The sequence below is a fragment of the Plecotus auritus genome, assembly GCF_963455305.1.
Source record: "Plecotus auritus genome assembly, chromosome: 8".
Lineage (NCBI taxonomy): Eukaryota > Metazoa > Chordata > Mammalia > Chiroptera > Vespertilionidae > Plecotus > Plecotus auritus.
In genome coordinates, this window is record NC_137782.1 from 91,010,529 (window position 1) to 91,026,210 (window position 15,682).

The 15,682-nt window shown below is 47.4% G+C and overlaps 1 protein-coding gene across 2 annotated transcripts; it reads right to left on the reverse strand.

The window, feature by feature from the left end:
• Positions 1–1,555: 1,555 nt before the first annotated feature.
• CYP24A1 (cytochrome P450 family 24 subfamily A member 1) lies at positions 1,556–15,461 on the reverse strand (the record flags this gene model as incomplete). Of its 2 annotated transcripts, XM_080683923.1 has the most annotated exons (11): positions 1,556–1,676; positions 1,768–1,965; positions 2,442–2,520; positions 3,673–3,839; positions 6,874–7,019; positions 8,413–8,524; positions 9,344–9,435; positions 11,603–11,699; positions 13,517–13,610; positions 14,814–15,004; positions 15,204–15,461. In XM_080683923.1, the coding sequence occupies 11 exons, from the start codon at positions 15,459–15,461 to the stop codon at positions 1,566–1,568; spliced, it is 1,545 nt and encodes a 514-aa protein (XP_080540049.1). The 2 variants fall into 2 exon arrangements, with proteins under 2 accessions (XP_080540049.1, XP_080540050.1); XM_080683924.1 differs by lacking the exon at positions 1,768–1,965 and having other exon boundaries at positions 1,566–1,676.
• Between the last annotated feature and the right edge of the window lie 221 nt (positions 15,462–15,682).

The window sequence follows — 15,682 nt, forward strand, 5'->3', positions numbered from 1 at the left end:
GGAATTATCTGTGGAAAATAAATGCTTAAACCAGAAGTTGTCTTGGTCTCTTGCCAAAGGTGTGGTTTGTCACCATAAACATGCATACTGTCCTTGCTGAAACCTCTGAGTTTCAAAATTCAGCTAGAATTCCTTCATTATTTTACTTGATTCAGTGCTGTTGAGATGCTCAGCATTGAATACATTGCATCATGGGACCAGACACCTGGAGAGGGATTCAGTTAGGCCTCATTCAGAAATTCCACCTGTAACTGCATGTTTCCTTAAATAACCACCTGTCAGAGAATGCCCCTCAACTCAGTTAGCAAATAACAACTAGTTCTAGGCAAAATTTTAGGAGATTCTGTTGAAAACGTAGAATGGTTGAAATTAAGTTTGAACATTAACATGGAATTCTATCAGCTTGTATGTTGGAAATGTTATATTTTCACAGAAGATGATATTAGAGATTTTTCAGGCTTTTTTTCCCATTTGAATAATTAACAGTGAGTACAGGAAAAGTATTACATTGTGTTTAATACAGGCTGGTCCATACATAACACAAATATGCCCGTGGTCTGTAAAGCAAGGCTCTGTGGCCAAATAGTGGCCACCATCTGTTTTTATAAAGTTTTATTGGAATGTAGTCTTGTGAGGCAGAATAATGGCCCTCAAAAAAGCCTGTGCCCTAGTTCCCGAACCTGTGAGTATATCTCTTTACATGGCAATATATTACTTCACATGAATACATTACTTTGCATGCCTTTGCAGATGTGATTAAGGTTATGGATGCTGAGATGAGGAGATTATACTGAATGACAGCCTGTCAGAGAGATAGGACAGAAGGAGGGGGAGAGTTTCGAGTCTGCAGAGGGACTCAGCTCACTCTGGATAGCTGTGGAGAGGGAGGAAGAGGTCACAAACCCAGAAATGCAGGCGACTCTAGAAGCTTGGGACAGCTCTCAGCTGACAGCAAGGAAATGGGGAACCTCAGTCCTACAACCACAAGAAACCAAATTCTGCCAACAACCCAAATTAGCATGTGGATAGTTATTCCCTGAGAGCCTCCAGAAAGAACCGCAGCCCTGCCAACACCCTGATTTTTAGCCTGGTTAGAACTGTGTCGGACCTCTGACCCAAAGAACTGTAACATAATACATTTCTGTTGTTTGACAAATTGCCTGAGGCTGCTTTCAAGCTACAAGGCAGAGTTAAATGGATGTGAGTGAGACCTGATGGCCTAAAAAACCTGATACATTTGCACAGTGGCCCTTTATAGAAAAAGCGTGTCCGCCCATGATATTTACATGCAAAAACTGGGACAGCAGCATGCATGTACTGAACACTTAGTTGATTCCAGAACCTGAGCTAAGTATTTATTATCCATATCAACCATCTGGATAAATACTACTTTGGTCCCCATGTTACAAATGAAAAATTAAAAAAAGGAGGTGGAACGGTTAAGTAACTACTCAAGGTCATTCAGGGATTTGATGGGGAGCAGGGATTCAAGCCCGGGTCTGGCTGACTTCTGGGCTCAGCTCACCCTGTCACACACAGCATCCCAGACGCTCACCTGAGGCCTCTTATCGCTGGCAGAAGGCGATGGGGAGCTCCCGGCTGGGCACCAGGATGCCTAAGTGCAGCATTTCCACGGGCTCGTGGTCCGTGGCCACAATGTCATATTTGCGAACGATCTGGAACACAGGTGCACAGAAAGGAGAATGAGCCCTCGGCCCCGCCTTGTGCAGCAGCACAGAACACATGCGGGAAGCCGTGAGGACTTACCCAGCAGACAGCCAGATGGAGCTGGAGCTCTGCCAGCCGGCGCCCGACACACATTCTCTTCCCAACGCCAAACGGGAGGTGTGCAAAAGGGTTGATCTTCTTTTTCTCTTGAAGCCATCGTTCGGGTCTAAACTGACTGGAGTCTTCAAAATTTTCTTCGTCAGACCCCAACACCTGGGTATTTAGCATCAACACTGTCTACAAACACACAGAAACACATGCATTTAAAATAAGCAGAAGAAGGTGGTTGAAAAGCGAAACTTAACAAAAACGGTCACCTTATAGATATAAAAGTCACCCATAAGTTTATAATAACGATGATTGCCAACATGTATGGAAGACTTGAAATGTGGCAGGTACTAAATAGGTAAATAACTTTAATATTCTGTATCACATTCTCACAACAACCCTATGTAACAGATTTATTATTATCCCCATTTTACAGATGAGAAAGGTGATGCTCCCAGAGGTTATATGATTCACTCGGGTCTATACTTGAATCCAGGTCTGTCCCCATAGCCATTATTCCTAATCCTATACGATGCAACACATGTCAACCATGCACTACAATCTATTTATTTGCAAGATGAATGTTTTCTCTGTTAATATTTTTAGAGGAACTGGATGCATATTTCAAAGCTCTGTAAGGTACAAAATAAACAAATTCTACTCACTCCTTTGGGCAAAGCATATTCACCCAGAACTGTCGCCTTGTCAAGAGTCCTGGTTGTAAATGGCACACTGGGAGTGAGCCTGGGAAGGCAAAATCAAAGATGTACGGTAGGCACAGACCAAGTGCTAGCTCCAGTGTTGATGGGAACGCATTCTGCTTAAGTAAACGATTGTTGCATTAAGTTCCTAAGCCAAAAGGGGAACCTGGTCACAGTTCTTCATAAAGAGGTTCTATGTCTTGTTTTATTGGGTTGGGACCCACCCCCAACCCCCGAACAAGCCAGCTTAGTAGTTGTTCAGAATGGTTTCCCCTGCTTTAGCCTAAACTTCAAATGTCTCCCCACTGAATCTTGATGTTTGTTCTAGGTTTCTCCTATTCACTCTTCATAAAGTTAAAGATATTTCCTTTTAATCCTAAAATGGAATGAGTTTTGTTTCCCAGAAAGGGTGTAAAAAGAATTTTCAAAGGACATTTTTTATTATTTATTTACTTACTAGAAGCCCAGCGAGCAAAATCGCTCAGCCCCGCCCACCCGTGTCGGTCTTTGGTCGTTATGGCGTTAGGGCCACTGGGTTTTTATAATATAGATTTATTTATTTTTGTTACTTATCACCTGAGGATATTTTCCCATTGATTTTTAGAGAGTGGAAAGGAGGGAGTGAGAGAAAGAGAGAGAGAGAAACATGGATGTGAGAGAGACCCATTAATTGGTTGCCTCCCACACTAGCTCTGAACAGGGCCAGGGATCGAACCTGCAACCCAGGTACATGCTCTTGATCAGGAATTGAACCCTCAACTCCTTGGTGTGTGGGCCGATGCTCTCACCACTGAGAACACTGACCAGGGCTTTGAGGACATTTTATACCAGAGGCTCAATAATAAAGATGTCTCTATGTCTTATCATATAATAACATGGTTCCCTTGCTGGCTTTCATGTAAGACCCTCCAGGCCTGCCCAGAACCCTAATTAGTGCTCACAGCACCCATGAGAGGATGATTCTTGCCGACTTAAAGGGCCCGTCACTGACTTTGCAAGATGTCACAGAATTCACCCAAATGACTCAGGGAATGAGTGATAGAAATAGAATATGCTCCTGAGGTTCTTTTTTTCCAGTTTGAGAAAAGTTTCAGAATCAACTGTGGGAGCTGTACTGGGGGGGGGGACCCCTTATTGTGTATTTAAGAGAACAGCGCTCTCCCATATGCACACTGGCTCAGGCGTGTGCGCTTACCTCATGGATTCTTTCAGACAGGCCTTTAGATATGGCATATTCCTCACATCCTCTGCCCGCGGCACCTGATTCTCAGGCAGGACGCTCTGAATTTCCTCCAGCAGCTTTTCTTGCACGTGGGGATTACGGGATAAATTGTAGAGAATCCACAGCAAGCTGTTTGCTGTCTGAAAAAAACAATGGACACAAACTTGAGTTTCTGCAAAGAAACTGCCATACAGCCAGTCTGAGCTGAATGTAAGGCGATGCAAAAATAAACAATAAACAGGTCAGTGATACTTTCTTGCATGCCCTCGTTTGCTGTGCCTTAAATGAACACCATGAATGGAAAGTCAAATCGATCTTATACAATGTATCAATGAAGGCTAGTTTATGCATTGAGGGAATGAAAATAGAATCCCGTCAATAATGTGCCACATCAGGACACTTAGGATATCATGTGGTACACAAATAGCTGGAGCACAAAGGAGCGCATGAAAACCCGGTGGAGGGGAAGCCAGGCGGGTGGACTGGCTCAATGCCAAGGTCAGGGTGTGGTAACGATTACTGTCATGCAAGGTGCTACCAATGGGATTAGTACTGCATGTAAATCTATAATTATCTCAAAAGAAAAAGAGCTTAGAGAATTATTAATATAAAATTGAGTGGGGAGAGAGCAACAGAGATCCCAGAGTGTTGCTATAAGAGAATTAATTTTTTTTTACAGCGCAAACACACAAACCGTATTTCTGAAATTTAAAAGAAAGGTGTGTGTGTATGTGTTTTTGGCACACCCTAAAAATTTACCACAAAAATATAAAGGTATTATCTACTCTCGGGGTTCCAGCCAACATGCAAAGGGCCCTGGTGGGACGGTGCCAACACCCAAATAAGAAACTGTAGCACCGAGCCGAGTAGTTCAAGGTGCCGACCGCAGTCTGACAAGGGCTCCTGCCTTCTAAGTGGCACCCTTGATTTCCTTTTGGCGGAAACAGCCAAGTGCAGCTTTTAGCGTCGTAATATTCACCACTGCTAGTCACAAGTATTTGTTCCGGAGGCCTTTTTTTTTCTTTTCTTTCTTTTTTTTTTTAGCCAATTTAAGCCAAACAGTCCCTTACAAGCGGTAATCGTGTCCTTGCTCTGTAGACACGAAGACGCTTTCCCTCGGCACATGCGCCAGTCACGTGAACGAGCAAAGCGCAAGACGGTTCGGAGCCATGGCATTTATTATTTTTGGAAGAAGATGTCTCCCAGGCAGGCTTCTTCATGTCAGAGGGCTGGCAGCCTCGGCTCCCTCCGAATGTGGATGGATGGCATTAGTACCAGAGAGTAATTTACAGACAGGAAGAGGGCGGGGCCGCCAAATTAGATAGATTTCAGATTTCCCCGATTTGCAAAAGGAGACTTTCAGAATAGCCAGGGCTAAAAAAGAAACAGATTGAGCCCTATCAACGGGTACCTCACCACAAGTACCCAACAGAGTTTCCAAAAGGCAGATAACTGTAGCTTTCACCAAAGCCCGGAGACAGCCCTGCCTGTCGGGGCAGCTGGGGGCTAAGTGGAGGGGAAGTGGCCTGCGGAACCTCCCGGGCACCTACTATCCTGGCCTGACCTTTGTCACGGCGTCCATCTCATAGCTGGCTTCCTGCTTGCACTCTCTCTCCGCTAGGTCCACTCTCCACCCACCAGCCAGAGCCCACTTTACAAAACATAAATTTGATCAAGACACTCCTTGCTTAAAGTACTCGAAGAGCTTTCTCTCACAGGTGTAATAAAACCCAAATGTCATATGAAGGCTCCTGGTTAACATGGCCCATCGACTTCTCCAATCTCAACTCTGAGCACATTTGCTAGTTCTCCAGCTCTATCTCTCTTTCTGTCCCAGGGCCTTTGCATATGCTGTTTCCTCTACTTGGAGTGCTCTTCACCCAGATCTTCCCATGATTGGCTCCTCAACATGCCAGTGTCAGCTCCAGAGAGGGAGCCCTCCCCCATCTCTCTTACATCACCCTGATGGCTCCCTCCACACCCATACCCCTACCTGAAATAATCACATGTATTTGTTTGTTTACATGTCTATTGTCTGTTCCCCACTGCTGTTTAAGTTCCATGAATAAAACTCGTTCATGGTGGCATGTCAAGAATTTGGGATAGTGCCTGGCACATAGTAGGAACTCAATAGTTCCTGAACTCTTTCATTTATTGAACATTTATTGAGCACCTACTGTATGCCAAGTATTCTACATCCTATGAATAAAGCAGGGGACCAAACCATGTCATCACCCTCATGGAGTTCACGTTCCAATTGAACAAAGAAATGGGTGCAGCTTTAGTTTTAATCGCTCTAAGGAGTCATGATCTCACAGGAAAGTGAATTGAAACGGATTCCCACTTTTGATAGCCTTCTGGGTCACGAGGTGAAATCAGAACCTTTTTATCTCCTGATGTAGAAAATGCTATTTTTTTTTCTTCAGATAAGAGAGACTGTGGAAAGGGGAAAAGCAAGAAAAAGAAGTGAACTTGTATAGATTCTTCTTAGGGACTCTTTGTGCAGGAAATGTTAGGCCTTTGAGGGATATTAATATGCATGACTCCAAAGAGAGATCAACAATGAATCAAAGCCAGTTAAACCCACCTGAAGACTTGTCAGCATCTGTGTTTGGAGCCTGACTGTACTGAGTACCTACCGGGAGTGTCCACCGCCTACAGCAGGGACGGAATCTTGGTATTTAAGAGGAGCTGTTTCAGTTAAACTAAAATCAATGTTTCCCAAACTCACCATGTTTCCAATGTTAAACATAAAGAAATTATTGGACTGGCAGAGAGTATTTCAAAATTTTTATAATAAGTTACAGCCACAGTTAGATAGCATGCACAACCACTTAAGGTATGTCCAATTTTTGAAAATCTAAAATTTCAATTGCTGTGGCGTGGAATTTAATGCTTCTGCATTCCCGAGACAGTTGGCATGCTTATCACAGCGCTATGCCCTGCTCTGGAGTTCCGTCACTAGGACAGAGTCATTAGCAGAGTTTTCCTCCTAAGGTGTGAGCAGAAAGCCTATGCATTGGGTGTCCCATGGCACCTGCTGCGGGACTTCTTAATTTTGCTCAGCCAGAGCTCAGTTAATCCTCGTGAAATGAGTGAATTGAATGACTATTTAAAACTCATCATGATAAAAGGTGTCCCAGACTATTTAGCAAAGAAAGCGGCCGCCCTCACCGTCTCCACGGCAGCCAGCTGGAGCTCCGTGACGGCGGCGTACAGCTCTTTCTTTGAGAGCTGATTGCGGTGGTAAATGTCACAGAGGAAGTCCTCGCCGGGCTGCTCCGCGTGCTTCTCCAACCGGCGGTCAATGCAAGATTTGACTGTTGGAGAAGAGAAAAGGGAGAGGAAGTCAGCTGAACATCAGGGTGAGGAAAAGAATGGGATGGAACCTAAGATGAAATCCTTACAACACCCGAAAGGGCTTTTGGGGGACATTGATTGTTAAATGAGCCCTACTGCCTCATTGAGTCATCAAGGATGGATGGATGCTCACATGACTAGGGCTTCTCAAAGTGCACGAGAGTCACCTGGGCATCTTCCTTCAATGCAGATTCAGAACCGAGGGTCCAGGTGGGCCTGGACGTCTGCATTTCTAACAAGCTCCCAGGTCATGCTGCTGCTGCTGATCTGTGGTCACATCTTGACCAGCAAGAGCTTAGAGCAGGGAGGAGACCATTATGACACAGGTGGGAGCTGGGTCCACTCTCAGAATCAGGTCCAGGTGTCTAGCTGATATGGTCACTGATACAGGTAGACATGCTAATATAGGGTGTGGCTCCCAAATCTTGGCTGTAGAGGAGGGAAGAACACCCTCCCCTAATGTTATCACTCACACACTCACACACACACACGTGCAGTGCCCATGAATATTGACAATAATACTAACATTTTCTAATGTTTTTAAATTACATTCTAGGCTGCCCTCCCTCACTTCAGTCCCTGACATGAGCCACTGCCAGAGAAATAATAGTGGTGATGGTGGTAATGACAATGACGACACTAGTGGTACAGGGGCTGGAGGCTGAGCTGCGGGAGCCTTTCTGATTGGCTTCCAACTATGCTTTGCTATCACTGGGTGTGTAATGTTGAGAACATTGCTTAACTTCTTGGAGCCTCAGTTCTGTTACTTGGGGCTAATGGAAGGATCTAACATAAGTTTATTGGTGGGAATTAAATAAGTATGTTTAGTAAATATATATAATATAATATATTATCTTAGGATAACCCCTAGCATCAAATATTCCCTCCATAATGTAGCAGAAATGGCTCTGATCCATTGAGATTCTGCCAGGCTTTCACATGATCTATATTAGACCTAGAAGCAATTACACTGAGGGGACCACTCTTATTATTGTTGTTGTTGCTGTTGCTGTTGTTAGCCCATTTTAGAGGTAAGACAGCTGCTGATGAAAAGGAGACAGCACGCTGGGCCACCCCGCCACCCCAGTGACAGACCCGGAGCTTGAACCTAGGTATCTCCGACTCCAAAGCTCTCGCTTTTAACCACTTCTAGTCCCCCAAGACAACACAACGCTGCCTCCTGCCTTTTCCTTAGAATTTGTCTACACCAGAGTGATCCCCACACTTGTGTTTGCAAAGCCCGAAAGAATCAGGAGGAGCAACTCCATCGGAGGATCTAGGTGGGCAGGCCAGAAGGTCATTGCAGACTTCTGGAAGGCAGCTCGGGAGACAGTGGCTGGGTGTGGCTGTTACCTGACTTGAAAATCGTGTCCCAGGCCAGCGTGTGGGCCTGCCAGACCTTGGTGTTGAGGCTCTTGTGCAGCTCGACCGGGGTGACCATCATCCTCCCAAATGTGCTCATCATCTACGAGGAACACAAGTGCTTTTCATCCCTGTTTCCCTCCAAGACAACGTTCACTCTCGTCTAGGAGCATCTGCACATGGCACCTTGTGCTCCCCAAAGGCCAGAGTTCAAAGGACACCCCCAGGCCTCTGTGCTGTGCTCCCCCAGTAACATATTCAAAATCATCTTTGGGACGATTGATTTTTCAATGGAGTTTAATAACAACTTGCTCTTATAACCTACATGTTTAGAAAGAAGGAGTCCTGCTGGTGTGGCTCAGTAATTGAGCATTGACCTATGAACCAGGAGGTCACGGTTCAATTCCCAGTCAGGGTACATGCCCGGGTTGTGGGGTCCATCCCCAGTGTGGGGAGCTCAGGAGGCAAGCCGATCCATGATTATCTCTCATCATTGATGTTTCTCTCTCCCTCTCTGAAATAAATACAAATATATTTTTAAAATAAGGAAAAAAGAAACTATAACTTATATTCACTTGAATTTGTGAACTTCAGCCATTCCCATGCCAGTTTCACAGTATCTATTATATCCACACACAACCCAAATAATTCAAAAATTTAAAATCTGAACATTTTCAGGCTTTTGAAAACAGTAATTTAATCAACTGACCTTTAATTTACCCACCTACTTTAACTTTGCCCAAACAATGGTTTAATGTATTTCTTTATTATATGTGCATAGGTGCACATCCATGCACGAAAATACACCGCACACACTGAAATGAACTATTGTAATAAGATCTGTGTGCATGCCCCTCTTGGGGAAACTGTGATGCCTGGATGATCTGTTGGGAACACAGCGCTCTCCCCTGCAGATGCTCACTGTTTTGATGGCCATGATGAAGTTCAAGGCTTCATCCCCGGCGTTCTTCTGGAGGAGCCCAAATCTCTTCTCGTAGAGCACAAGGCAGATGCCTGTTAATAAGATAATGACCACTGTTACCCAACCTGAACTCTCTGACTACCTGGCTACTAAGGGCTCAATTCCATCACTCAGAGACATGAGGTCATTTCTAAGAACACAGGAAAAGCGAAGGGTCTGAGCATCTGATCACCCTTCTAGAAATTACCTGCAGGTCCAATGACCCATGCCCCGCAGAACCTCCTGGTCAGAAATACCACTGTGCAAATGTAGCCATTTCCATACATGAATGAATCTCTCCTGTACGTCTTGCTTTTGTCAGAGTTTATCATTGACATCACATGCAGCAGACATCATGAATGGACTACCTGGTACTCATTCGCCCTCATTTCTTCCCTAAGACACCCAATCTTATTTAGGGTGTCAGAGTGTCAGTCCTCAGGCAGTGAGTCAGCATGGATCTAAGACTCTGATAAGCCTGTTCACTGATTCCCCTGCTTCCTGGAGCCACCGAAGCAGCCAAATGACCCAGGTCTGGCCAGTGAGACCAAAAGGAAATATTCCTTGGCTTTCTAGATAAAGTGGGAGCTGTACCCTCTTTCCTTCTCTCTTTGCCTGAAAGGCAGAGGTGAGGCTGGAGGGGCAGGACCCATCTTGCATCAAGCCAACAAGTAAGGCTGGATGAGCGAGAAGATGCCCGAGCTTGGCTCCCCCACGGCGTCGCCGAGTGTGGCCCAGACTGCCTTTCTCTGGCCTTCCCGCAAGGCTACACAATAATTTTTAAACCGCCACAGTCAGATTCTCTTTGACTTGCAAACAAATGCATTTGATACTCCTTAATTTGAGTATTTACAGTGGGCAAGTTCCAAAACATACGCTTATTTTCTCCTCTATAATCATCCCCTCTCTTCACCCCTCTTTCCCTTAACACCTTCTGTGGATTTCTTGTTTGCATGGAGCTTTTTCGTGGGCTCAGATGACTGGTCCGTAACTTTAAAGTGAGGTGACAGGTCAGGACAAAAGTTACCACCTCGGGGTGCCACGTCCACTCCCTCCCATCAGTAGCCAGAGTGACCCTTGCAGCAAATCAAACCATGCCACCCTCCTGCTAAAAGCACTTACTGTCACTCCCAGGTACTCCCAGGTTCAAAGTCAAACTCTGTCCCTGGTTTACATGGGTTTGCATGGCTGGCTGCTGCCTTCCTCCCAGCCATCCTCTGCCTTGCCCTGCCCCTCCTTCCCTCCCTTGCAGGATATGCCCCAGTTGTTCTAAATGCCTTCCTGTTCCTTCAACATAATCTCTGTTTCTCCACCTGGAACATTCCTCCTTCCCTCACTCTCACCTGGTGAACTCCTACTCCTCCACTAGCTGAGATGGCACCTACTCCACAGAGCACCCCCAGACCGAGCTCAGCTGCATCCCTCTGGGATTCGCCCACAGCCTGAGCCTGCTTAGTCTATTGAAATTGCCTTGCCTGCACCCTACTGGACAGTGAGCTCATCCAGGCAGGGTGCTGCTTCTCATTCTCAGAGCCATCCTTGAAGAGTGTGATCACATCCCCTTCTGTTTAAAAGTCTCCATGGGGCCCCAAGGGACTCAAACTAAAAGTCCTTGCCGGGACCTATAGGCCCTGGCTTGGTCTTTCTCAGCTCCTCTTCCCCCTGCAATCCACCAGCATCTCGGAGTTCCTCAAAGGCATGTTCATGCTTCTGCCCCGGGGCATTTGCACTGCCTGTCTCCGCTCTCTGGGACAGTCTTCCCACAGATAGACTCTGTGGGTACACCTCCCCTTCTTTAGGTCTCAGCTCAGGTGTCTTCTTACCAAAGCGGAGTTGCCCCATCTAGGCACCTATGTTCTTTCTTGGGCCCCTTTCCCCTAGGCAAAGTATATGTTGAAATGTGTTTACTTGTCAATTGTCATCCCTCCTAGAACCCAAGCTCCATGTGAGCAAGGATGTTGCCTGTTTTATTCAATGTTGTGTCTCTAGCACGGTGCCTGGCACATAGCAGGTGTTCAGTAAGTGTTTGTTGAGTGCCCACACAAACAGCCCAGTGTGCAAAGCAGAGCTGCAGTGCTGAAAGCATTCAGAAGGCCGCTGTGGCCTTTCCTACTCAGAATAGTGCAGGATTCCAAAGAGCGTCAACTTGTTCACAGAGCTACGTTTTATCCGCAAAATAACTTGCAAAGTCAGATGATCGCGACGGTAGAGACCACTTACTTTCAAATGACCATTTGTTCAGCTCGCTGTACAAGTCTCCAATGTGGCCTCTCTCGTCACAGAGCTCGTCTAGTCTACCCATAAAATCAGCCAAGACCTTAGAAGAAAGGAACCACAAAAACACATTTTAGTCTTTGAGGGAAAACAAAACAGTTAGAGCAGCGCGCTGACCTTGTGTATTCCCTGGCCAGACGGTTACCCCCTCTGCAGCAGCACTAACTCTGTATTTTCCTGGGGAGCTCACCTGACACCCTAGCAACCTAGTCCTGGGTTATTTCCTCAGCTTTTCCTGCTGCCACCCTGAAGTTAAGGTTTCAGCCTTTGATCTAAATTTAAAGAAAGGAAAACATTTCTTCTAATCAGAACGGGGAATAAACCACAAAGGGGAAATCAGTCAAGTGTCGCTGCTGGCACAACATCTCAAAGGCTATGATGCTATAACTACCCTGAGGTTTGCCGTTTCCATATCTGGGCAAGCAAACATCTCTTTACTGATTGGTATTGTGTCAGGCGTGTTGAACTTGGAGCCAGGAGATCTGCAAATTCTGGACGCAGCTCCCTCGCTAAATAACTCTGTGACCTTGGACGAGTTATGTAAGGCCATTAGATGCCAGTTTCCAAAATCAGGGCTTTGTATGACTGAAGCCTCTCATTTCCCGAGGCTTCCATAGAACCACACGCTGTACCAGGGTGTTCTCTTAGCTGATCCTTACATTCTTGTGAGGGAGAAAGTCCTGTCATTTCTCCCATTTCCCAGGTGAGAAAACTGAGGCGTAGAGAGAGGCAAAGGCACAGGCCCTTGGACACAGAGCTGAGAAGCGCCTGTGCTGGGCCTGGAACAAAGCCCGTGTGCCTACCCAGCCCACCGTGGAGACAAGGATGTTTAGTTTGCCCACATAGTGCATTCAAATGTATTCTGAATTAGTTACCACAAAATATTTAGAGATTTCACACGAACATATTGATTTTCCACTACTTGTCATAATAAGTAATTCCAGTATCTGGCGACACTGTGTCAGCATTCCCACGGGGCAGTCATTTGCTGGAACTGGGACAGCTGTCACCTCCAGGAAGAGCACACGCTGTTCTGTTGGCTGAAACCCCTACAGGGCCTGCCCTATGTGTGTATATTAATTACCTGGCCCCTGGAAGCTCTGAACCTGCCATCTTTCACCTATACAATCGATGTGGGTGCAAGCTCAGTTCAAAATGAACACCCAGAGTGAACAGGAAGAAAAAGAGATTATTATGCTTAAATCCCTTCCCCTTCAGCCCCCTGTTGGCTAAATGATATGTCTAAATACCTTAGCATGGCACAGACCTGCCTTCTGTGCAGCATCACTTCAGAAAAGGCCCATGCTGAATGCACTGTTCTCTCAACACTCCATGCCATGCCATACCAGGCCTCCACATTGGCAGCAGGCTATTCTTTCTGCCAGGATGCCTTTCTCCACCTTCTCTGGCTTGTAGACTCCTACTCATCCTGCAAAACCCAGCTCAAATGTCACTACCAAGGAACTTCATAAGCATTCTCTCCTTTAGGCATCACAGCAAACCTATGGAGTGAGAATTGCCACTCCCATTTTATAGATTGGGAAGCTGAGGCTCAGGGAAGTTAAATGGTATAGTCAGGTTACATGGGATGGACGGCTGATGCTTAAATCCAAGACTGTGGGATACAAAAGTCTGTGCTTGTAACTACTCCCTTAATGCAACATTTTAAAGAAAGGGGAGAGAAAGGGGGAATAAAGGCTTTGACGGAGGAAGACAGGGAGAGGAATGAGCAAAACGTGAAGCCTTCAAATCATCCAAAGTGCCTGCTTTGCCCTCTGCACTTTGTAGCTGTGACTTAAGGCTCCACAAACACCCCTCCCTCCCCCAGAGACCCTGAAAAGCTGGCCCCAGCCTGCAAACCTCATTGATTTTGCTGTCCAGCTTCATAATCTCCACTGGTTTCATTAGTTTCTTCTGAAAGGCACTCCGGACCCTCTGCCAGTCTTCTCCTTCCCTGGGAGAGAAATCTGTTTAGAGCAAGTTGCAAAGACCAGAAGGAAGAGGCAGAGATCCCCTCCCTCCCAGCCCAACTCTGCTACTGAATGAACTGTGTCATCAGATCAACACTGAGCATTAGGCCAGGACGTGCCTGGAGACTCTTAGCACTGGATGGAGTATTGGGGCTGGTTTGATGATAGGATGAGAAAGCACCTTTCCTCCTGGCCAACGAAAGCGCCAGAAAGGTGACATCCAGATAATTTGGGGTCAGGGCTGTGGAGGTGTCCTTACTGGGTTTGAGCTGGGAGGCCAGACACCTCAATTCCCAGCACTGAGAGTGGGCACCTGAAGACCTCCCCCACCCTGAAACCCAGGACTATTTGAGGAAAGATTTTGTCTTCTTTCAACCCATTGACTTGGGCTGCAAGTCACACTTACATAACACCTCAGATTTAGAATTTTGCCATTGCCTGCACCTAATGCCATACAGCCAGAGAGCCACAGGCTTTGGAAAAAGCCTGTTCCATCAGGCGCCCTTTCACACTTCCCCACAGCGGGTGACAGGGCCTGTGGTGCACCGATCGTCACTATGCTTTTTAACTCCAGTAATTATATCCCCAAAATATAACTATTAGACATTAAATTTGGGGGCAAAAAAAAGTGCTAACTTGTTAAATGGTAACAATGAAAAAGCAAAGGAATCACATCACATTATAGCATTTATCTATCGAAAATGCAGCCTTGACACCCTCCTCACCCCACATTTCACGTACACCTAGGCCATCACCTCCACTCCCCTCCGGAAAAGAGGTCACTGTCAAAAGCGAAGGAAGTTAATTTCTGGCATTTGAGCTTCCAAGAGGGGGTCTCAGAGAACTTCAAGGGATAGTTTAGTTTGTATAACACGTTGCTTGGCTCGCTGACTTCAGAACCCCATCCCGCCACAATCTGTATAAGGCTTTTTGGCATTTGTCTGACAGAAAGCTTTGGCCCTGCCCTGTTGCCAGAGAGGACACAGCTGTTAAGCCTGTGCGCAGTACAGCTGTCCCTCAACCCACTCAGGTCTACCAGGAGGACGCGACTACTTCCGGTAGCGGCTTTCCTGTCCTCTGCATAAGACGGGTCCAACTCCAGGGAACCTCTTCCCAGTTTCCAAGCGTATTAGGCGCAGTCGCCAGCCCCTTGGCCCCATCCAGCCCCTCCTCGCCCGCAGACTCACAGGATGAGCAGCCCGTAGCCCTCCTGGCGATAGTCGCGATAGGCCTTCCAGGGTTTGATCTCTAGCCGCTGGGGGTATGCGCTCTCCGTGCGGTACAGTGCTTCCAGCAGGCAAGGCGAGCCCAGGTGCACCGAGTCAAAGGAACCCAGTTTCATGCGGAAAATCTTGCCGTACTTCTTGTGGAACTCCGCCTGCAGTGGGCCGGGCACAGCGCGAAGTCAGCGCGCATCCCGGACAGTCCCGAGCGCGCTACTCCCTTCTCCCGCCTTATTCCTCCCGGGGAAGGTGAGACACCCGAGCGCACGGTGCGCTCGGGCCGCGCTCCTCGGGGAGGGTTTGGAGCGCCGGCCAGGGAAGGGAGAGGGAATTGGGGCGCGACGAGGCATTTACCAGAGTGTCGTGCTGTTTCTTGAGCCCCCCTTTCCAGAGAATCTCCAGCAGGCTTCCCAGCAGCGGCCAGTTGGTGGGGCCTGGAAGGGCGGCCGCGTTCTGCGCCTCGCCACGTCCCATCAGCGGGCAGAGGGGCACCTCCCTTGGCCGAGGGTGCGCGCACGCCGAGGATGTCACGGGTCTGGGGGGCTGCCCGAGGCTGCTCAGCTGCTGTAGGATGGCGACCAGGGAGCGACTCTTGCTGATGGGGGAGCTCATAGCCGCAGGGAGACCGGGCGCGGGGGACCACGCGGGGACCGAGGAGGGCGAGGCTGGTAAAGTGGCGCCCGCTGGGTTTGGGCGCGTGCCGATTCTGGGAAAGAGGCAAGGAGGAGCAGCAGATGTGATGGAGGGGGCGGAAGAGGGACAGAAAGGACCTGGGCGAGGATGCTCTAGCTGCGTTGTACTGCAGCCTCAGGGCGCTGGTGACTGCCGAGCGC